At 37.7% G+C, this 23,889-nt stretch overlaps 1 protein-coding gene across 2 annotated transcripts in view; it reads left to right on the top strand.

Annotated features, from left to right (window-relative positions):
- LOC105056325 (calpain-type cysteine protease ADL1) overlaps positions 1-21,309 on the top strand; it is a 37,528-nt gene extending 16,219 nt beyond the window's left edge. The window contains exons 11-32 of one of the 2 annotated variants that reach the window (XM_019854501.3): positions 132-294; positions 5,938-6,211; positions 6,358-6,508; positions 6,614-6,725; positions 6,862-7,027; positions 7,131-7,201; positions 7,380-7,471; positions 7,574-7,736; positions 7,870-7,941; positions 10,323-10,700; positions 10,796-10,911; positions 11,026-11,323; positions 11,881-12,200; positions 12,390-12,741; positions 13,344-13,664; positions 13,781-13,885; positions 14,027-14,155; positions 18,507-18,887; positions 18,990-19,127; positions 19,357-19,593; positions 19,674-20,129; positions 20,727-21,309. In XM_019854501.3, coding sequence (XP_019710060.1) covers positions 132-294; positions 5,938-6,211; positions 6,358-6,508; positions 6,614-6,725; positions 6,862-7,027; positions 7,131-7,201; positions 7,380-7,471; positions 7,574-7,736; positions 7,870-7,941; positions 10,323-10,700; positions 10,796-10,911; positions 11,026-11,323; positions 11,881-12,200; positions 12,390-12,741; positions 13,344-13,664; positions 13,781-13,885; positions 14,027-14,155; positions 18,507-18,887; positions 18,990-19,127; positions 19,357-19,593; positions 19,674-19,979 — 4,345 coding nt within the window. In that variant the 3' untranslated portion in view covers positions 19,980-20,129; positions 20,727-21,309. Of the gene's footprint in view, positions 1-131; positions 295-5,937; positions 6,212-6,357; positions 6,509-6,613; positions 6,726-6,861; positions 7,028-7,130; positions 7,202-7,379; positions 7,472-7,573; positions 7,737-7,869; positions 7,942-10,322; positions 10,701-10,795; positions 10,912-11,025; positions 11,324-11,880; positions 12,201-12,389; positions 12,742-13,343; positions 13,665-13,780; positions 13,886-14,026; positions 14,156-18,506; positions 18,888-18,989; positions 19,128-19,356; positions 19,594-19,673; positions 20,130-20,720 lie in introns of both variants that reach the window. The other variant, XM_010938484.4, reaches the window with a different exon arrangement.
- The last annotated feature ends 2,580 nt before the right edge of the window (positions 21,310-23,889 follow it).

Here is a 23,889-nt window from a genome sequence, read left to right as displayed (position 1 = left end):
AATTATGTTTGAATGTACGTTATGTGGATTATGGTTTTTCTGTCAGCTTTTCATTTGCCTTTCGATTTCATACTTGTTTTACTTATTTTGCACTTTTGGTATGTCATTTATTTCTGCATATGATTGTGCAGCAAGTCATCTGTTATACTGGGCCTGGCTTTGACTGTCCCGCTAATGGTGGCATCCCTTTCTGTTGCCATTCCGATATGGATTCAAAATGGCTATCGTTTCTGGATTTCACAAAGAGGGTTTGAGAGTCGTGGAAATGCTCAACAAACTCTGGGAAGGAAGGAGGTAACCTTTTTCAACTTGATATCCTACATACTACTATTTATTCCTCATCACCCAGTAATGATATGCGGGCATGATTGCGTCAACATTCATATTTATTGTCACATAAAGCAGCGTTTTTTCTCAAGCAAAGTCATGTACATGCAGAAGTAGGCATCAGAGTTCAGAGATGCCTGTCTAGCCTTATGGGCATCAAACTTCCTTACAGAATCATGTGCCTGGCACTGCTGTGAACTGTTCACTCCTGCTTCTTCTGTCATTTGTCGCCAAGAACTATGTGCCATACTGAAATTGCTTTTGAGATTGACTACTAGGACACAAACTTTACTGGCGATGTAATGAAAGTTGTTAGTTGTCATTCTGTCAACATTTTTGCATGCTTCAGCTGCTATCCTGCAGTATGTGCATTTGTTCAATTTGAGCTATATGGTTTTATCATTTTTTCTTCTTATTATAATTAAAATTCTCTCTCTATTCTTGGTTGTAGCTGAATCTCAGTTTTTACAAAAGCATTGTTAACCTGTCCAAGGAATGTATTTCCTTTATGGCCATGCATGCAAAGATATATATGTAAAACGATATTCTTACTTGAGTCTATGATGTGGAATTATGGATGTACAGTGTGTTTCATTCATGATCTTTCCTGTCTGTCCGTAATTGTCTCCTTTCCTTTGGTTGTTGACAGTTTCTTGTGTACACAATTAGTATTCTTGAACTTCTTGGAGTGGGGGTGCTTGATTCTTGGTAACATAAATTTCCTTTTGAATGTTACAGTTTTTTCCCCTTCAATAAAGTTATAATAAAATCTTCTCTTTATCATTCTGAATGGAAAGAAAGAGTTAGTGCCCTTGCTGTACCCTTTGTTAAATTACAGAATACTGTACCCGGTGTTGTCCACGACTTATTCTTTGGCTGGTGTCCATAAAAAGATCTTCAGTCAAAAGTTTATTGTTTTTTGTGTTTTAAATTCAACTTGCAGGTCAGGTGCTTTAGTGCTTGTGGTGAACGTAATATAAGTTGATGAGGTTCAAGAGCCCATTACAGGGTACTGCATCTTGGCACACAGTGGGTAGTCCCAGGGGCTGGCAGGGGCCATAGCCCCCCCCTCCCGCCCAAAAAAAAAGGCAAATTCCTTTTATTTATATTTCATCTATCTTCCTAAACTTTAGGCATCTGTGAACCACCTGCCCAAACAAAAAAGAGCCAAATAAACTTGGCCGCTCCTTGAATTTTGGGACTCAATAACTCCATTGAATTCTGGGCCCTTCATGCTAAAACTACCTCCATCTCATTTATTATAGAAGGAAATTTAAATTACTTCCACATCTCAAGAAATTAGATCTGATTTTTATTTATTTAACTTTACTATATGGGATGAAGATGAGATCGTGTACTTAACTGAAATTAAGTCCACAACTCTCTCCCTTTTTCCCTCTCTTTTCCCATTAAAACCCACATCTCTATTTATGTAGACCATCTCATTGAAAAATTAAAAAAAATCATGTTCTATCTACACAAATTGGGTCTCTAAAGCCTCTCAAAATCCATCCACTTTCTTTGATAACAACCATCCTCCTTTATTCCTTCCTACTTTTGTTCTCATTTTAATAGAGTATCACCTCCATCAGTTATTTTCTTCATGATATTTATTGCCCATGGATGCCCATCGTTCAGCCTTTGAAACATATGAAAATGCTTTTTGTGCTCATTAGTGTGGTAAAACTTCTTTGGAGCCCATGTGAAGTTTTGCACAATAGCACTTAGAAAGCAAGCAACTCTTCTTACCCAAAGTCTCAACGTCTATTTTTTTCTTACTTTTTTTTTTTTTTAACCATGTTACAGTGACAATTTTTATTCTTGTGCAAATATGTACATGAGTGTATAAGAAATCTCCTTTGCTACCTTTAAGGAAAAAATACATGATAATTTGTTACTTTAATTGTTTGTTGTTTTAGTTAATGAAAATATAGGTTTCTTTTGGTCAACTAATGATCATCAACAAACCTTTTATTGGTGGCAGAACATTTGGATATAAATTGCGGGATTCAATTAGAATTGCTATTGTAAATATGATATGTTGTATCCATAGTCTCTTCACGCTTAAAGCTATAAAATCAAAGTACAGCAGTGTTTTGTCGGCCCCTGTGAGAAGGAAATCTTGGTTCTGCCCCTGTTGACACATGTAATGCATATGCGGAGCTGTGTTTGGGATTTTTCTTTTTTTTTTTTTTGTTTATTCTGAAATTAAGCAGTAACTATGAAGCTAAGAGAGAAATCTAGGGGCAGGAGATTTGCAGGAGTTACATAGCAACCATTTCTAGTAATTTCTATTAGACTTTTGTATTGGGACTCTAAGCAGGAGATTATGTAGTGTTGGGATAAGAAAGAGATTACATTAGAAGAGATCATGCTTCTTTTCTCTGATGATTATCATGCAAAGAAAACCATGGAATGCCCAACCAATGTACAGTTAGCCTGTTTCTTTACTTTCTAAAGACACATTAGGTAAAATAGATGGGAGAATAGATCATGAAACAAAAGTTTGTTCATGTTCAATTGTGAGGAGTAGAAAGTGGGGCATTAAGTTTGAGAAATGAAAAATCGTGCCCAACCAATACAGCATCCATATTAGACATTCTGTAATCTCCTGGCCCGAGTTGGTGCAAAAGGCTGCTTGGTTTCTTTCTCATCAAGGAATTAAGGAACAGTGGATATCAACAATGTTTGCTTCTCTGGTGAAGGGTGCTTTTCATAACGAACATCTTTGACTTATTAGTTGTATATATTGTGTGCCTCTTTGATAGTCAGACCTCTAATATCCAGTTGAGCTACATCAGATACTTTGCCTCACTATTGTTCTGCCCCTAACCCCCTACTAGTAGGCTAGCATTTACCTTATCTCATCAAATGAAGGTTGATTAACTTGACCATCTTTGTGTTGGATATTATTATGTTTCTTCATATTTTGTGCTTATTTTGATGGCACTTTGCATTTTATCCATTATGCAAATAATCTATGCATCATGTTGTCCTTTTAAGCACCATGACTCATTTTTTCATCTTTTCTATTGGACTCAGTACTTATACAATGTAGGGTTGGCAATTTATGACCCAACCCATCAATCCAACCTGCAACCAACTAGCTTTAAACAAATTCGAGTTTGGCATAAATGGATTCGGGTCATAAATAGATCAACCTGCCTAGACCCATTTATTGAACAGAACAGGCTTTGTTTTAAACTTTTGACCCATTTAACTCATGTTGACCTGTTTAATAATTGTACCGGGTTATGATTCAACTTGGTTAGCCCATTTAAAACTTGTTCGACCTGTTTAAAACCTATTTAACACATTTTTGTCATGGTTAGCATGACTTGCTTTACCTGTTTCAGCCCATTTAACCCGTTAAAAATCCACTCAACCCATTTAACCTGATTCAACACGTTTAGTAGGTTATGCAGTTAGGTTGTGTTAGCTGTTTAATGAATAGTTTAGGCTCAGATTTGGACTTTTGACCTGTCTAATAAATTTGTCAGGGGAGTTGCCAATTGTTGGCCTGACCCATGTTCAAACTCCGCCCATATTCAACCCAACCAAACCTGATTGCTACCCTTAATTTAATGATGCTTGCACTAGTGATTTCTTGGTATATTACCAGTATATCTTTCTAGACACCTTCGTGTTTCTAAACGGTAAGCAAAATGATAAATGTAATGTTCCAGTGTTGAGTTGGGTACTGATGGCTTTGGCCGAGTGATAGTGAATTGTTCAGCAATGTCAAATAAGTGTCATCAGTAGCTTGTTGATGGTCATCTCCACCTGCTTTTCTCATAGCCCAACAATACCTTTGCAGTATATGTGGTTGGTCAAATCGTCATTAAAATTGTATGGCTTATTATGCAGAAGTTGTTCCAGACCCTTTGCAATTTTTAGGGCACTCCAAAACTTGCTATTTTTCTTCCTTCCTTGTCCTTGCTTCAGCTTTAGATGTTGTTTTAGTGCTAATATGGTTGTTGAGATTATGCATTATTCTTTCTTGACCTACCCTGTCTTGTTGATTCCCGCATCTTTTGATGGGCAAATATGTTGACGAAACAATATGTTGCAAATTGTCTCATGGTTGAAACTAAGACACGAAGAAAGTATCCTGCTGCTAATGAGTGTTTAAGTTGCTTGCATTCAATGCCTCCTTGGTGAAATATGACTCTTCAGTTCACACCCTTCCATCGACCTCATTCTTTTGTAGTTGCTGGAATTCTTTTTAATGTTTCACAAGAAGAGCAAGTTCATCGAAATTGACTACTACTTTTCTGTTATTGTTTCACTACTTGAATGTTTTATTGCCATATCTAGTCTTCTGCATTCGGAGTGTGGACCAGTATGAGCTTGAGGAAAAGCTGCAGGAAAAAGAGAAGCGGGAAGGGGGGGGGGGTTACTTGTATGTTAATATACATTATATTTCGGTAATCATAGGCTTTATATTCATCTATGGGATCAAGCTACTGTTTTGGCAGCTAACATGTGATTCTAGTGGGTGAAGTAATCTTTCGCAGGGGCGGCAATGGGTTGCATCAGGTCTGGTTGAGACATAGGTCTTAGAGAGAACCTGTGAACCTGAACTGGTTCATTTTATAAAATGGGATGGAAGTCTAAAACAAACCCAACCTGTTTATTAAACAGGTAGAACAGAGGCATGTAAACTGTTTGATGAACAGGTCAGATTGGGTCAGTTCTGTGATAACAGGTTATGGGGTTTTGAATGGACTATACAGTCTTAAAATGGATTAACGGGTCTTAAATATGTTAGGTTGTAAGTGTGTCAACATGACCCAATTATTAAATTGTGCTGAAACAGGTTAGATAGATCAAGATTCTAAACTTAAACCTGACCCATTTTATAATTGGATCAAACAGGGGTGACCCTTTGATGCTGAACCTGAACCTGCTTATCTTGAGTCGGTTGCAGGTCATATCAGCAGGCTTTATTATAAATTGCCACCCCTAAATTCTTTCAGTGCTGGTTAAATGTAAAGGAAATTTTCATTGATGAAAGTTGGTCGGTTGGTTGGAGTTGATGAATATGGGAGAGGTGAATTAATTAAGTGGGTTGCATGATAGGAAAAATGGGCAGAAAAGGCAAGGCTGTAGGAGGTTTAAGCTAACTGGACAAGGATCATGCGATATACTTTAATTGAGATGGTATGCTCACCAATGAAGATTAGAAGTTGCAGTAGATGACAGGGAACCCAGTGCAGAACTAGTTGGAGTTTGTGAGTCTGATCATGCTTGTTAAAGAAGAAATGGAAGATCATTGAATTCCAGCAAGATGGATGATGCTTGTTGACTATGGTTGTACAATGAACTATCTCTTGTACTCTTAGGCCTAAAGCAACATCTATTATTGGTAGTTTGTTGTTAAAGATGTATAGATGTGAGGCCATATTTATCATTTGGATTTCAGATTATGGGACACTTTTCTTTGTTCTTTCAACATTGTAAGTAGATGAATTTTTCTGGCCCATTAGTTGATTATGCAGACGAATTAAGTTCAGATTTTTGCCTTTTAAATGATTTACCAAATCACTGCATACTTCACCTATCCATGATATCTGTGTGATGCATCATTATTGGTATCCTTTTTTTCAGCGGATTCTTCTTGTGGTCAGCATATCGATGTTCGCTGGATCAGTTTTGGCTCTTGGTGCCATAGTATCTGCAAAGCCTTTAGATGACTTAGGCTACAAGGGATGGAGTGGAGATCAGAGAAGCTCCTACTCTCCTTATGCAACATCTATGTATATTGGCTGGGCGCTAACTTCTGCAATTGCTTTACTATTTACTGCTGTATTGCCTATTGTGGCATGGTTTGCAACATACCGGTTCTCGTTATCGTCTGCTATCTGCGTTGGCCTTTTTGCTAGTAAGTTGTACTTGCACTAACATGGCATTGCTATAAGGTTTGTTTATGGTTGTGGTTCTCGCACAGTTTGCACAAGGTAGCTAACTTGTTCATGAAATATCATAATAAAGTAACTTCCTCACACATGCTGCTCTCTTTTGCTGCAGTTGTTCTTGTTACATTTTGTGGTGCATCATATTGGGGGGTAGTGAATTCTCGAGAGGACGTAATCCCGATGAAGGCTGACTTTCTTGCTGCTTTGCTTCCCTTGGTTTGCATTCCTGCAGTCTTTTCACTCTTTACTGGCTTATATAAATGGTAAGCATATGGACCAGTCTAGCTTGGATTAGCACAAGCTGCATTTGATTATGTGCCTGGTGTATGACTGGTATCTTAATGTTGTCATGAAAAAAATATTTGCAGGAAAGATGATGATTGGAGACTTTCTCGTGGAGTCTATGTCTTCATTGGCATTGGGATTTTGCTATTTTTTGGTGCAATATCAGCCATCATAGTTATAATTAGGCCTTGGACAGTGAGTGCTTGAAATTTGTGCTTTAGTATATGAATGCTCTCTCTCTCTCTCTCTCTCTCTCTCTCTCTCTCTCTCTCTCGCATTACAGTTCAAGTCTTCTCAGGCTAATCTGTGCTTATTCGTTGGAACTTGACAGGTTGGGGTTGCGTTCCTGTTGGTTATCCTTCTTGTTGTACTTGCAATTGGTGTTACTCACTATTGGGCTTCAAACAATTTCTATTTGACAAGAACTCAAATGTTCTTAGTTTGCTTTCTAGCTTTTCTTCTGGCTTTGGCTGCATTTCTAGTTGGGTTGTTTGAAGGTGAGTAAAAGGATGCCCTGCTTATTTACTTGATCCATTTCCTTAACTTTTAAAATATACTTCTCTAATTTCTAATAAAAATTTAAATAAATTTTGGTTGCAGAAAATCCATTTGTTGGTGCATCAGTTGGATACTTTGCATTTCTATTTCTTCTTGCAGGAAGGGCGTTGACTGTAAGCTATTCTAATTATTGAAAAGCTACGATTAATCTCTTATGCTCTGTTTAGTATTATCCTAGTTAAATGCTTGGGGTTACATTATTCTGTTTGAAAATATGCTTTGAGTTATTTGGTGTCAATTGCCTCAAGCTCTCCAGTTCTTTCTCTGACAAAAATCTGTCCTTCTACTCAGGTCCTTCTTTCACCCCCTATTGTTGTATATTCTCCAAGGGTTTTACCAGTGTATGTTTATGATGCTCATGCAGATTGTGCAAAAAATGTTAGGTAGGTCTGAAACCTGAATTCTGTGCTGTTTGTTTTTGCCAGGTTTTGTTTTATCCCTTGTGTACATAGTCTCTAATGCTTATCTAACTCATTCTTCAACAGTCATGCCTTTCTTGTTCTGTACGGGATTGCTTTGGCAATCGAGGGATGGGGCGTCATTGCTAGTTTGAAAATATACCCTCCTTTTGCTGGTGCTGCTGTGTCGGCAATTACTCTTGTTGTTGCATTTGGTTTTGCTGTTTCTCGCCCATGTCTGACGCTTAAGGTTGGTGGATACTTGTCACTAATGATATGATTCGAACATATTTGCTTAATTTCTTGTTAATTTGTTTTTTGATGTTTTCTGTTGTTTAATCTGTCTAATCCAGCTAATACATATATGTGTATGTTATGGCCAGATGATGGAAGATGCTGTTCATTTTCTTGGCAAGGATACGGTTGTTCAGGCAATTGCTCGATCTGCCACCAAGGTGAGCTTGTAGTCTGGAATAATTGTAGCTCAAGTTCCTATATGTTTTTTGCCATGGCCAAAATAATATTTTTGGTTGGTTTTCACGTGTTTTAATCCCCAAATATTTCTTGACATATTTGATGCTCTATGGTTATGAAATAACTGGAGCATTTCACATGCTATTTTGTGCATAAATCAATAAGTTGGTTTTGTGTCTTTTTTATTTTTTTCCCCATAAATCCAGCATGTATGTGTCTTTGTTACTGATCTTATTTTCTTGACCATTGATTACTTGAGAGTGTGGTTTTGATAACTAAGCAAATAAGCATTTCTCGCTCAGCCTATTGCTTATCATTCTTTTGTTTCTGTCATTTTTGTCCCTCTTGGATTGCATATGTAGCCTGCTTGTCCTCTAATTCATAAATTGGTGCTTGTTGAGCTTCTGATTATAGAAAGATTGTTATAGATGAGTTTTGTATATAATTTTGTAGTTCTTTGATGTTAATGGTTAGCCATGGCTAATAAATTCTTTCCTGTTCAATCATGACATAGTGAAATCAGATGATATGCCGATATTTTGATTTTGTATTTTATTTTATCTCAGTCTCTAGTCCACAAGTGGTTTCTTCAAGTGTTTAAAATGTATATTTAGCATTGGTAAGTATGTAAGATGAGACTGATGTAAAGGGATTTGCAGAAACCCAAATGCCAATCTCAGCAAAAGTTTACCAACAATTACGAATTACAGAAAGAAATCCCACTTTCTCTAGATTTTTCACATCTCATATAAATTATTGAAGCATGATTTCACAAAAACCTTTTGCATTTGGCCCATGAGGTTATACGTAATTTCTTCAGCTATAAGTGGCTCAGGTAATCAGCACAAGCTCTCTTCCAAGTTTCCACAGGGCCTTCTGCCTCAGCATAATTAGTTGTTGTGCCACTGTAAAATCTGCATATAGCCAATATAATCACCTTTTGTGGTCCCAAAGACACAATGGGCTTCCCCGCGTTATAGAGAATCTATCTTATAAGGTCACTGCAAGGGATTCTGGAGGAGCTTCTGAATCAGTCAAAGTGTGCAGGGAGCATTACTACTAATCCCATTCATATCTGTTATCATTCATAAGTGCACAAATGGATAAAATTGACCATCCAAAACAAAATTAGCCCAACTCACAGACACATCCAGTTGAAGTAAAGAAATGCAGGGTCACAGAATGTCCAAGATTTTTCTGTTTACTCAGCATTTTGCAAGTGTACACCAAGTCGCTAGCCTCCCATCATTGATGAAAGAAATACTATTTATGAGAAAAACATTTCCGGCATAGTTATGCCATGTAGACCCTACAATATCAGTCACTTGACACTTAAACGTGGATATTCATATCACACTTGGACATGAATCTATAAGAAGAAATTCTTGGATATTATATTGATCCAGAGCTCAGACACATACGCACCTGACACATGAACACGACTTCATGTAACATAGCCAGCATATGAGTCTTATTTGATATGCTTATCTAAAAGAGAGATTAGGGTATGGACCATATAGTAGATCCAATACGTTGTCTTACATAGATAGCTAAGCTTCTAAAATTTTTTCTTTATGCTAATAATGCCAATCAATCTTTTGTCAGGATTTTGTTTAGGTTATGATAGTACACTTGGACCTGGGAGCAGTTCCTTAATTCATTCTTAAAGCAAATAAACAATGCATAAGTATGCCAAACCAACTTGAGTGGTTCATGTAGGTCCTTCATGTCCTAAATTACATACTGGAGATGATTAAAACATAATCCAGACATCGGGGCAATTTCTGGTAAACTCTCTCTTTTGAGTCCCCAGTCTCAGCAATCTTTCGCAAACTAGAAGCCCTAGAAATGCTTTGTTAATTACCATAGTTTGCTGCAATGTTTCCTCGAGAACATCCCTGGAATGACTGTAAACGTGTTTTTTGGTGCGATTAGCAAGGGGTTCCTTTTATCAATCAGCACCACGATGCCAACTTTGCTCTTGTTGGTTTCTAGGAATTCCTGGCAGCCATTTCCGGGAGTTTTTGGGGGAGACAGCATTTCCGATTGCCATGTTTTGTTGAATCACATGTTTGTTCAATGCACTGTTCATTTCCTTGTCTTATTCTTGGCTTGAGCGTATCTTCCTGATTTTCTTTACAGAATGTACAGCATGATGTATTTGGGCTTGTGACACTGTTTTAGCTCATGCATTTCATTATTTATTTCAAAGGCGCCCTACTATGTTACACCTTATTTCTTTCATCTTTAATGCAATGTGATAATGTGGTGAACTTGTGATTTGTCATTTCTATGTCTTAGCATTGCTAGTCAACATTTGTAATAGTTCTTATTTTCATGTTCTACTTGTTTGACAATTCAGACCAGGAATGCCTTATCTGGAACTTACTCAGCTCCACAAAGGTCTGCCAGTTCGGCTGCTTTGTTAATTGGAGACCCTACGATTACACTGGACAGGGCTGGAAATTTTGTTCTTCCCAGAGCTGATGTCATGAAGCTGAGAGATCGCCTGAGAAATGAAGAAATGGCTGCTGGTTTATTCCTTTCCAGAATAAAGACTCGCCTGACATATCGTCATGACTCTTCTACTGATGTAGATTACAGGAGAAAAATGTGTGCACATGCACGTATACTAGCTCTAGAAGAAGCAATTGATACTGAGTGGGTTTATATGTGGGATAAATTTGGTGGTTATTTGCTGCTTTTGCTTGGTTTGACTGCTAAAGCTGAGCAAGTGCAGGTCAGCAAAAACTGTTCATTGCAGATTCTTTGTCCATGGTCCATAAATTTTGTTTTTCATTGCTGCATTCTTGATTATGCTTTGTGTCATGATAGGATGAAGTCCGCCTTAGACTTTTCCTTGACAGTATTGGTCTGTCTGATTTAAGTGCCAAAGAAATCAAGAAGTGGATGCCTGAGGACCGCATACAATTTGAAATAATTCAGGAAAGGTGAGTCTTTAGTCCATTTGGCCTTCTACTGGATTCATCGCAAACATGTGTTGTTCAAATTGAACAATTAAGTTTAATAATCGTAATGATTATAATTATTATGAGTATTTGTAGTTACATAAGGGAAAAAGAGATGGAAGAAGAACTCTTGATGCAAAGACGTGAAGAGGAGGGAAAGGGAAAAGAAAGGAGGAAGGCACTTCTGGAGAAAGAAGAACGTAAATGGAAGGAGATAGAGACATCTCTAATATCCTCTATTCCAAATGCTGGGAATAGGGAGGCTGCAGCTATGGCAGCTGCAGTGCGTGCTGTTGGAGGGGATTCTGTTTTGGACGACTCTTTTGCAAGGGAGCGAGTTTCGGGCATAGCACGCCGCATTCGTGCAGCACAGTTGGCTCGCCGTGCGGAGCAGGTAAATTTTGTCTTTTTTTCTGTACATATTACAATTGGCTGCTTAATTATCCATAAGTGTGAATTGGATATTTCTTGGTAGAGAGGATGAATTAGATATTTCTTGATAGAGAGGGAATGAACATGTGGAATGATGGTCGGGGAACCATGAAGAAAGCTATGGTGGCTATGGAGCTGGTGGTGATGGCAGCGAAGCATAGGGTTAAGATCTTTATTATTAGAGGAAAAAGCTTTTCTGGCTAAAAAGCTAGTACTATTGACATGGGCATGTAAAGCTTTGTCTATGTGCATAAATATGCATGTATGGATGTAGACATGTCTGTATCCACGTGTATTCTATATGAAGCAACGTGCTATATATGTCTGTTAGTGAGTTAGGCAAGTAATAGGCTTTTATGAGATACTGCAACCATATGTGCCTGGTGCTGTAATAGAATATTAAGGGCGCTAATGGTGATATTGTTCCATTTTAGTAGAATTTATGGTGTTTAAGTTTTGCTATCTATCATGACTTTCATGTACAATCTTTTTAAGCTGTTAGCATGAACTCTTTCACAGACTGGCATTCCAGGCACTGTGTGCATACTTGATGATGAACCTAGGAGTGTTGGCAGACATTGTGGACAGATTGATCCAAGTCTTTGTCAAATTCAAAAGGTTAGCTTCTCCATTGCGGTGATGATTCAACCAGAGTCTGGTCCAGTTTGTCTTTTAGGAACTGAATCTCAAAAGAAAACCTGCTGGGAAATCCTTGTGGCTGGTTCAGAACAAGGCATTGAAGCTGGACAGGTTGGTCTTAGATTGGTTACAAAAGGTGACCGGTTGACAACAGTTGCTAAAGAATGGTGTATAGGAGCTGCAAGCATTGCAGATGGAAGGTGTGGGCTGTCACCAAAACTATTTTCATTACTTTCTTTCTTTGTTGCATATATTTTAGTTTAGTCCTCCAAAAAGTTGAATCTTAAAATTAATTGATATTAATCTAAGGTCTGTTCTAGAAATATGGTTATATTACTTTCTTAGATTTACCTGCCAATTTTATGATGCGTGTTTAATCTGATCTGCAGGTGGCATATTGTCACGGTGACTATTGATGCTGACATAGGTGAGGCAACTTCCTATATAGATGGAGGTTTTGATGGATATCAGATTGGATTGCCACTGCATGGGAGTAGTGGCATTTGGGAACAGGGAACAGATGTTTGGGTTGGCGCTCGACCACCAACAGACTTGGATGCATTTGGAAGGTCAGATAGCGAAGGTGCTGACTCCAAGATGCAAATCATGGATGCTTTTCTGTGGGGAAGGTGCCTGACTGAAGATGAGATTGCTGCATTTCATGCTGCCACAAGCCCTACTGAGTATGACTTGATTGATCTTCCTGAATATGGCTGGTACTTGTGTGATTCGCCTTCGAGGGTATGCTGCTCCGTGTCTTTCATGAGCTTACCTCATCTTCTCTTCCATATTTTCCTAATTGTTTGCATTAAAAAGAGATAAGTGTTGATTGCTAAACATTCAGCAGTGCCTATGCCATATCCAAGTGACAGCCTTTTAGTTCAGCAAAAAGAAAAAAGAGAGAAAAAAGGATAGCTCTTAGTTGTTCTCTTGCAGGTTGAAACCTTGAAACCAAAGTGCTGATAATCCACCTTAATTCTTTTGCAATTAACTCGCAACCTTTTTGAGGTATATTCCTGTTGGTTATGATTTTAGTGTTGTTGGGATATTATGTACCACCAGCAGTAGGACAACCTACATATTATAGTTTGTAAGAATGCCTTTATGCCATGCATCTTCCCTTTTGTTAATTTTCAGAGCCCATTTTGTTTGAGCTCCACCATTTGTGGCACTTGTTCGCTTTTAACTAATATTGATCTAGGGTGAAGCACTAGTACATGCAGTCTTCTATAAGTTTTGTAATCAGTTGAGTATTAGGAAATTTAGTGAAAAGATTGTATCTGTCATTAGTTCCTAGAATTCATTTATTTTATTTTTTTGTTAATATGCCCTTGTATAACCAGGTAGTTGACTGGGAAAGTGAAGAAGCAGATGTTGAGCAGTATGATAGAGAGGATGTGGACTGGGATGGGCAATACTCAAGCGGGAGGAAAAGAAGGTCTGGACGGGAAGGAGTGGCAATCGATATTGATTCCTTTACCAAAAGATTAAGGAGGCCTAGGTTTGAAACTCAAGAGGAAATTAATCGACGTATGTTATCGGTTGAAATGGCTGTCAAGGAAGCTCTTTTGGCAAGAGGAGAAACAACTTTCACTGATCAGGAGTTTCCTCCAAATGATCGATCTTTGTATATGGATCCAGGAAACCCTCCTCCAAAACTGCAAGTAAGAATTCTACTCATTGCTGATGTTTGTTTATCACCACAGATGTACGAGAAATTCGCAGCAAACTGCTGAATTTGTTTTTTCTGCTCATGATTAACATATCTTCACCACCTCAGGTTGTTTCTGAGTGGATGAGACCAACTGATATAGTGCAAGAGAGCTGTATTGGTTATCGGCCCTGTTTATTTTCTGGTTCTGTAAATTCCTCAGATGTTTGTCAGGTACAGCTCATCTTTTTACTGCCATATTGAATATCTGATTATTGTTTAATATGCCTAGTTTTATAAAAGAACTATAAAGTTGATATACGGTGCTCTTATGATTCTTATTACATTGAGTTGCACAATGTTTCTTATTTACAGGGTAGGTTAGGTGACTGCTGGTTTCTAAGTGCTGTTGCTGTTCTTACTGAGGCATCTCGCATATCAGAGGTTATAATCACACCAGAGTATAATGAGGAGGGGATCTATACTGTTCGCTTTTGTATTCAGGTATGGACCTTGTATTCTGAAACTTTGATATGTACTTTTTTAGGATTTAGTGTTTTTAACTATATGAGTGTTTTTACATGCTATACTCGAGTTTTCTTTGTATCTTTAAATCCATGTCTCTTTCTAATCTAGGAGGTTTGGACCTCTAGAAATTAGTGGGTCTTATGATAACAAGGCCTTGAGATAAGTGGGGAGACAGGACAAGGATGGTGCTATAAATGACCTACCTATCTCATGTCCTGATTATCAAGAGTGCAGGCTAAGAAGGTCAAAAGTATTTTCAGATCCACAATCATCGATTTATGCTATTAACAATGTGTGATGGATTTGATATATTGTCACATGTAGAATGAAGTGATTCGAAAGAGATGTCGGTTGTTCGCTACCAAAGTTCTAGATAACAAAAAGGAAAATCAATATTTCATTTGAGATATTCGCTTCAACTAGATCTGTAAATACAGAAGATGATAGTCCACAATACATTATGCTACAACTTCTGAATTTGAATAGAAACTTTATTGATTTTTCAGACGATCAACCAAAATTGTTTCTTGCTTGTTTAGGTAATCAATAATTGATTTTGTCAAACAATAACATCGTATGTGTATACAGGCAACAATAGACAACCATACTGTCCAATACAGACTTGTAATATTCCAAGCTAGAAAACTGATGTGCAACAATCTAGATGAACTAGGTCTTTTATATATAACATGAACTCCTGGAGTTTGGTCTCTGCATGCCTCCATCCATGCTTATTTCACTCTCATATGTTATTTGGTCTCCACCTTCCATCTTATCTTGGCATCTTTTTATTAATGAATACACCCTTCCATATAAACTCTGAAGTGGAGAAAGAATGTAAATATTTTGTGAGCGCCTGAGCAAGCATACTGGCCTTTTTGCTATTTTTCCACCTCACCATCCTGCCTAGTGGACCTTGTTGTCAAAGCACCGGTAAAATTGAATTCTTGAAAAAAGCCCGAGTAAGTAGGCATATGACAATTGATATTGTAAACATTATGTAAAGTATTATTGTGAATACTATTTGACTCTCTGAGTTATTTGCTATTTTCCACCATCCTCAACATTCTGCCTAGTGCACCAAATTCTTTAAGCACCAGTAAAATTAAATTCTTGAGAAAGCACCATTTGTAAAATTTATGTCAACTGTTTAAAGCAATTTTTTTTTTTGTAATCTGTTAGACAATTTTAGTGTTACAATGTTGTAGCTTGTCACAGCCTATTATTTGGGAGGAACTGTTTCAAAACCTTTTTTTTCTGAATTATTTGGTGCGGTTCAGCGGCATTAGTAATAATATTATGGTATGTGTGTGGTAGATGTATGCGGCATTTTGGATTTAGAGAAATAATAGTATAGATACTTTTGGTTTTGGATTTATTAATATAAAGGTTCTTATTATTTTTATAAACTAATATTGTCTCAATGAATGCTCATAATAACTATAATATAAGCTTCTTTAGTATTCGGCATTTATATTTCATGTTCATTTTTTGTAGGTTCGTGTACTTGTTTAAAAACATGGCAATAGTGCCTTGATAATGATTGTTATTTAAAACCATGACATAATAAATATTGTTCAAATTATATGACTAAAACAGGGGTCTATAAAATAAATCTTTTTTAAAAACAAATAAATCTAATGATGTTAGGGAACTGCTTTAGTTGCTTATATAGTCAAAACTATCGATGCACTTGATCTTTTCAGTAGTAATATACATAGTGGACATGCGTAATGCCAGTCTTAACTTCTCGAAACACGCTTTTGGTTAGGAGTGTCAATGTGTTGAGTCAGTTTGAGGCATGGTTATCAGGGAAAACTTGTCAACTTGATCCCAATTTGTTCATTAAATAGATTAGAAATCCAAAACCAAATGAAACTTGTTTACTAAATTGCTAACCCAACCTGACATTCATAATCTGTTTAATAAACAAGTTGAATTGGGCCAGGTTTTCGATAACAAGCTAAGCTGGACCTTGGTTGCCAGAATCCAGAATTAGGACTGGGTGCAAGTGCAAGAATCTGATATTTTATAAGCACTTCTACTAAGGAAACACTTAGCAAGTGAGTGCATGTTCAAGATCCGGGGAAGATTTTGAAGCAGGTTCATTGTCCTAGGTAGAAGATGTTGGCTGCTAAGGGTTAAGACAGGTCAGGAGCCTATATCTGAGCCTGACCTATTTAATAAATCGGACATGGTTGGCCGGTTTATGAACTGCACCCATTTATGCTGAACCTGAACCCACTTATCATAGATCGGTAGCAGATCAGGTCCTCAACTGCCAACCATTCTTTTGATAGTCTAATGGGGATTCAGGCCATGCCTGTATTGTTAGGGGTTGTAATTGACCATCAAAGCGTGGTCTTCTCAGTGTTATCCTGCTCTAAAAGTGTGAAATTGTTCCATAAATTGTATGCAAGCTCTTAGCATCCTTTTTTGTTCCGTTATAGGATATACAAGTTATTTTAAAGATCATTCATGTCCTGGAGGACACTTGGACGATGGTCTTGGTAGATGGTGTTGGAAGATGTGATACATAAGTTTGCATCAGAATACTTTCTTTCCTTGTTCATTTTGGATTCAGTTGGTTTGTACTTACAAAGATAGGTGGTATTCTGACTGCATGCATGTATTGTACGTGAAGCTTTGTATGTGTGGTCTTTCTAGAACCTCTATTTTGCATTCCTAGTAACAACATTTGAGTTGATTACACTTATTAATGTATTTAAGATAGAAAGTAAATAAAGTACATTAGCCAATTATGGTCCTAGCTATCGAAGGTCTTGGGAGGGGCAAACTTGGGACAGACCTAAACTCTGACATCTTTTGCACAAGGTGGCTTCCCCCAGGACTCGAATCTGCACCATTTTGCTTGTCAGCCCAAGCCTTTTACTATTGCACCAAGCAATGATGCCAACCTTAAGTTTCAGGATATTAATATGTTTTGGCTCTGGCTAACTGGGGCCTCCAACCACTTAAGGGCTCGTATATGCATTTCTCTTGTGTGGTCATTGGACATCCCATGGCCTCCTCTGTACGAACCAATCCTTCAGGTGGTTCCAGGCCCAACCTGATTTGACTTGATCCTATGCATTTTCTTCAGATATGGGCCCCTCAAGTCTTTAGGAAGCCTTTGTTCCTTCCCTTTTTGAGGTGTTTTTGGCTTCTCTGCTAATCATCACCTCTTTTGTTGCTGGAATGTATGATTTATGATTTCCTAAATTATCTAAACCTGCGCCTGCACCTGCACATGGAATCATTTACTTACCATTTTCTGCCCTTATTTCCTGGTTTTTGGGGCATATTGAGATGCCTATTGACTGCAGGCCCTGCACATGGGGCTATCATGGTGGTTTGTGGATTGCACTGTTTGAATATATGGGCATCAACCTTGTAGCAAGTTAAATGCTGGGTTGTAAGGAACCAACATGTAAATGCATATTCCACCATGCGAACCTCCTGAAGAAAATTATTTGCAATACTTTTAGTTGTTATGGCTTATAAGATTGGCTTAGCTCAACTACTTTTTCCCTCGAATTCTTCATTTTATTTTAAAAGATGGTAGGCTATAATCAGGTACCTCTTGTTTTTGCTTACTTATATGCATGTACACATTTTTTAAATAAAAAATCTGATGGGGAGGAGATTGGCTGACAATCCTCAACAGGTTTCTTGTCTATTCTTGTAACTTGCACACCTGAAAGTTATTATTTTTTAACTATCCATCATACTCAGCAAATCATGGTCTATAGAATGGTATGTTCTATGCATCTTAGAAATGCATTTTTATAGCATTAAGGGACAGACAATTGATCTGCTAGCCTACATGTTCAAGCATGTTAGATTTTGGTACTTGATGTCTTTTAATTAAAATTACCTTTTTTGTGGCACTTGTTTGCACAAATGTTTCTATTCGGTTGTATGAATAGCTGCAGATCAAGTGGGATAGACCAGTAATTTGCTTTTCGTAAGCCTTGACACCTATATTTGCGAACTGCATGCATCTTTTTTCTCCGTGCCCTTCCTAGTACTCCTAGGATAACTAGGGGGAAAGGGGACATCCAGTCCTATTTAATTATGTGTCTATGTAGTTCTTCTAGAGCTTCAACCTCTTCCATTGTTGCTTTATTTATGTATGCATTAACATTAGGCAGTGCTTCTAATATGATTGTTACTTGTGAATAATTTGCATATATCTAAAAGCTCCATGATTGCATCCAAAATGAATAGATCATATTTATGTTATTTGGACTAAGTATGCTATCTTTTTGCATGATGCATCCATGCGATAGATATGCTGGTCGGAAGTCTCACTTAGTTCTTGCAGGGTGAATGGGTCCCTGTGGTGGTTGATGATTGGATTCCTTGCGAGTCACCTGGAAAACCAGCATTCGCTACTAGTAAGAAACATAATGAACTCTGGGTCTCTATCTTGGAGAAGGCTTATGCCAAGCTTCATGGTTCATATGAGGCATTAGAAGGTGGGCTTGTGCAAGATGCACTTGTGGATCTCACAGGGGGTGCTGGTGAAGAGATCGACATGAGAAGTGCTCAAGCACAGATCGATCTGGCAAGCGGAAGGTTATGGTCCCAGTTATTGCATTTCAAGCGAGAAGGCTTTCTGCTTGGTGCTGGGAGTCCATCAGGCTCGGATGTACACATTTCATCTAGTGGAATTGTTCAAGGCCATGCTTACTCAATATTGCAGGTACATTGTGATGTTGATTGTTATACATGTCCCCCAGTTATTTTCAGAAAGCTAAATTGTTCCATGTTGAAATTTTCCCTTCCTGTTCAATTGATGATTCAGGTAAGAGAAGTAGATGGCCACAAGCTTGTTCAGATTCGAAATCCATGGGCCAACGAGGTTGAGTGGAATGGCCCTTGGTCTGACTCATCACCTGAATGGACAGACAGGATGAAGCACAAGCTCAAACATGTTCCTCAGGTTCTTATTCTACTAATTTTTGCTTTGTAGAGATGGAGTTTTATTATTGATGTGTTGTATCTTGTCTGTAGCTTATACCTTCATTCTTATATTATAAAACATTCATTTAATGTGTGCTAAAAATGGAATGATATTGCAGATATTTATGTTTTGTTTTTGCTCAAAATACTATGAATTTATCTCAAGAAGTTTCTATTGCATGTTCTCTGACAATTTTGTTGTTCAACAGTCAAAGGATGGGATATTCTGGATGTCATGGCAAGACTTTCAGATCCACTTTCGCTCTATTTATGTTTGCCGGGTCTACCCACCAGAGATGCGTTATTCTGTGCATGGCCAGTGGCGTGGCTATAGTGCTGGTGGTTGCCAAGATTATGACTCGTGGCATCAAAATCCACAGTTCAGGCTTAGAGCATTAGGTCCTGAGGCATCATTCCCGATTCATGTATTTATCACCCTGACCCAGGTATGTATGATCTTGATCGATCATGCATCCATACTTTTCTTGGAAACTTGATCTCACTATTCTTCATATTTTTTTATTAGGGTGTGAGTTTTTCCAGAAAGACCAATGGTTTCAGGAACTATCAATCTAGCCATGATTCATCTATGTTTTATATTGGAATGAGAATACTCAAGACACGTGGCCGTCGAGCTGCATACAATATTTACCTACATGAATCAGTTGGTGGTACGGATTATGTCAACTCAAGAGAAATATCATGTGAATTGGTCTTGGAACCTTATCCGAAGGGATACACAATTGTGCCCACTACAATCCAACCTGGAGAAGAAGCACCATTTGTTTTGTCAGTTTTTACCAAAGCATCAATAACCCTAGAGGCCATATGATACACAGTCAAGCATTTTGAAGTGGTTATTTTTTTTGTGCCGATGGCTCAAGGCTGCTACAAGGCTCCGAATGCTTGGGGTTCCTCGGACCAGCAAACCTCCAAGGAGGTCAAAAAGTGTGCCACAAGTGATAGAACACATGGGTTTATGGTAATTTCTATTCTCTCGGTTCTTCTACTTAATATAATCAGCCGTCTCTTCGTGGTAATGGATATAGGCAATTGATTGGCCATTTGTCTGCTGTTCACTAAGTATGATAAAATGCAGATAGCCTTTGAAACATGGCACAAACTGCCAACTAGGAATTGTTGCTTGAAATCTTTTTCAGATGCTCTTTGGGTAAGGCATTTTCTGAAGACAATGTGCATCTGAGCCTTGTGAATAGGTCTAATTTTACCATTCACATATTAAAATTGATCTCTTTTTAAGTAGTAAACTCCCTAGTGCTTTTCCAGCTTTCATTGCTCAGCTCAATAGTTGTCGTATTTACCATTTTTAAGAAGTTGATTGAGTATAATTGATCTCTTTTTAAGTAGTAAACTCCCTAGTGCTTTTCCAGCTTTCATTGCTCAGCTCAATAGTTGTCGTATTTACCTTTTTTAAGAAGTTGATTGAGTATAATTGATCTCTTTTTAAGTAGTAAACTCCCTAGTGCCTTTCCTGCTTTAATTGCTCAGCTCAATGGTTGTCGTATTTACCTTTTTGAAGAAGTTGATTGAGTTGATAGTGTGTGCCTTCTAGGTTCAGATTGCAGCAGCATGGGCCCATTGAATGAAGTAATGCAACAACTTTGCTCTTGTTCCACCATAGCACCTGTATCTGTACTTGAGGGCTATACTGCAGAAAGCATGGATGGCTGAATGATCTCAATGTTCCAAAGGTGCTGCATACAAACCTGTACATGCAGGGGGGTGCGGAGGAAAGTGAGTTGTCTCAACAGCTCCATAAGTGCTTCTTGACCTATCTTCAGACAACACTATTGGTTGAGCTTGTAAATAGCAGCGGCAACCCAGGTTCAAGAGAAGGGCCCCATTTAAGTACAGGTGGTGTTATTGTCATGTACAGCAAATAGAAAGGGAATGAAAATAGGAAAATAGCAAACTAGAGATAGTGTAGTGTCCATCTTTCAGTGAGCACAATAATAGGGGTGTTGTAGCTGGAGTTTGAATTGTGTCAAAGTTCCAGCTGCAGTTTTGTAGCTCCCGGGCTGTCAATTAATTATTACAAGTTTTTGCTTTTCTTTCTGAATGTAATCCCTCTATGAGGTTGATTTGTAGGTTTGTCATTTTTTGTTCCATGTTCTGTATAAATTGCCATGGATTGAGAGCGACCCGCTTCCACTTTGCTTGATGGCTTAAAATGCCTGATATTGGTGATGTGTGCGGCGGATATGGTCGCTGACTACAGCATGTTCGTTTCAGGCTTTATTTGTGTTTCCGATATGAAGCTGGAAACTGCTAAACCTCGTAGTTGAGTCACCCTACTCTCTGTCTTACAGCCAGTTTCGCTGGTCATTTGCTCCTTCTGAGCAAATGATATATCCTTGTATTTCTTTGCCAACCTCCAACTCTAATCGGTTTCTCTTTGAAAGTCAATCAAGGTGCTTTGGCAGTAAGAATTCCCATTCCATGCATATTCTTCTAGTTTTACATTTGATGAAGAGATTGAGCAGTTTGCTGGCACGAGAGAATAAAGAGTGGTGGTGTTTGGTATCTTTTCGTGGCCCGATTATGTTGAAATGAAGTATGAAAACTAGAGATCTCATCTGTTGCACCATACTTGATCATTAAAGAACTGGTTTAGTCCTGTCTGAGAATTTCAGGTTTTGCAGGCACGGGTTCTGGAGTGATGCGCTAGGGCATAAGAGTATGGATCAAGCTGGAAGGAATGATCCCCATAGGAAAGCGGAATAATCACGCATTGTAAGTGGAATGGTCGAACATTGTTTTGATCGGGTGGAAGACAGCACAAAGCAGTAAAAGACTAAGATCTCCCTAGCTAATGCTTCAGTTCTGTTCTTCTGAAAACCAGGCGTGCGGTTGATGTTAACCATCGTCAGCTCCCTTCATTTAAGCAATCGCAAAATCCAACCATGCTGCCATTAGGACGCCACCAAGCATTGCTCCAATTATTTGAGGCTGGGTTCATAGATGTCTATTTGCCAATCGTTCCTATGCAAGGGCTAAATTTAATGTTTTTATAAGTTTTAGCAAATCTTTCTCGGCAAATATGATGCGTATTGATGTTAACTTTCCTTAATTTTTAGATGCAGATTTGGTTAATAGGAAAAAGATAAAAATTTAAATTGTAAATGTCATCTTATTCAAAATTTCAATTATCTCTTCTCTCCCACTTCACACTTTGGAACGCACTGTTTTCATAGAGAAAAATGTGCTTTCACATCTTCTTAACCCAAAATAGTTGGGGAGAAGAAAGATTTTTTTTTAAGGATACTTTTGGGAACCGATCTAGTGGAGACAGGATGGGGTCTGTAGCTCAGAGGATTAGAGCATGTGGCTACGAACCATGGTCAAAAATGATCAAAAGGAGCATCTGACTCTCATGACTTGTGCTTTCCATTTAGTTTTACGGCACTTCTGATGCATCGTAGATAATTTTTCTAGAGGTTCATTTGGTTGGAGATAATTTGGCATGAACAAATGAATTTCATGTCAAATTATCATGTTTTGTGTGAAAAATAGAAGAGAGATATGATAAAAAAATTGATGGGTTCTATATTTATTTTTCGGAGGGAGAATGTAAAATGAATATCATGGGAGGTTGGTAATTGGTAAATTTTTGAGTAGTGATAATCTATATTTGATAAAAATATTTTTAATAAAGCTGCATACGTAATCATTGAATTTATTCTGATGTCTTTCTAAATCATTCAATAAAGAACTCTTATAAAAAAATTAAAATGAACATGATATTATATAAAGGACTATGTGATTATGGTCATTATATAAAAACTAATTGGAGATGATAATATTATTTTAATATTAAAAAATTATTTTTATGTTGAAGGATATATTTATAAATTTAGTCATATTCTTATATAGATTTGTCTCTAATCAAATATTGTAATCTTTTTTCTATGTTATTTTCTGGATAAATTTTTTTATTAGTTATTTTTTTGTTGTAATCATTTTTTCAGATACATGATTTTTAAAAATTATCAGATTATCCCGTAGTCTAATATATCCCAATCAAATAGATCCTAAGCAATGGTTCAATAATAAAAAATAATTATTGGGATGAATCCTCAGATGATAGCCGATTAAGCTAACAATCGACTAAGTGATAATTGATTTTGATACCAGCTAGCAATTTAATTCAGATTTTGACCGACTAAGTATGAAATGACTGACTAATAGTTTGACGTACAACCAATACCTCCACGTGATCTTCAGCCGAGGACTTCCTCGATATTTAGTTGACTATTTCAACCTCAAAAAAATAGAGGCCAAACGATGGTTATACAATGTGGGTATTAATTGGCCACAATTATGAGGCCGTGGGATGCGATAACCATCCACCAATAACCCATTACTCAATTCTTACATTATCGACGATGGTTATATGAAAAACTACGTATGTGAATGCCGTAATGCCCACGTTCCCATATTCTAAGAGGCGGAGGTTACAAGATCACGGCAATCCCACCCTATATAAAAGAAGGTAAAAGAGGGATCTGGATAAGATTTTTCTAGACATAATTCATTGCTCTCGTGCTTTTGGTTCTTTCAATTGTTCCCTTTCTCTAGCTAATTTAAGACAAGAGGACTTTATTTTGTAGGTTCCTTTTCCTCCAAGATTCAGGCGCACTTACTCGGTTCAAGGCCAACTATCTTCTCGGAGTTTAGTGACAATAATTTAGCGCGCCAGGTAGGGGCAGTAAACTCCTCAA

The sequence above is a fragment of the Elaeis guineensis genome, chromosome 13 (genome assembly GCF_000442705.2).
Source record: "Elaeis guineensis isolate ETL-2024a chromosome 13, EG11, whole genome shotgun sequence".
NCBI classification, from domain to species: domain Eukaryota; kingdom Viridiplantae; phylum Streptophyta; class Magnoliopsida; order Arecales; family Arecaceae; genus Elaeis; species Elaeis guineensis.
The sequence above is the reverse complement of the archived record's forward strand: the minus strand, read 5'-3'. Positions and strand labels throughout refer to the sequence as shown.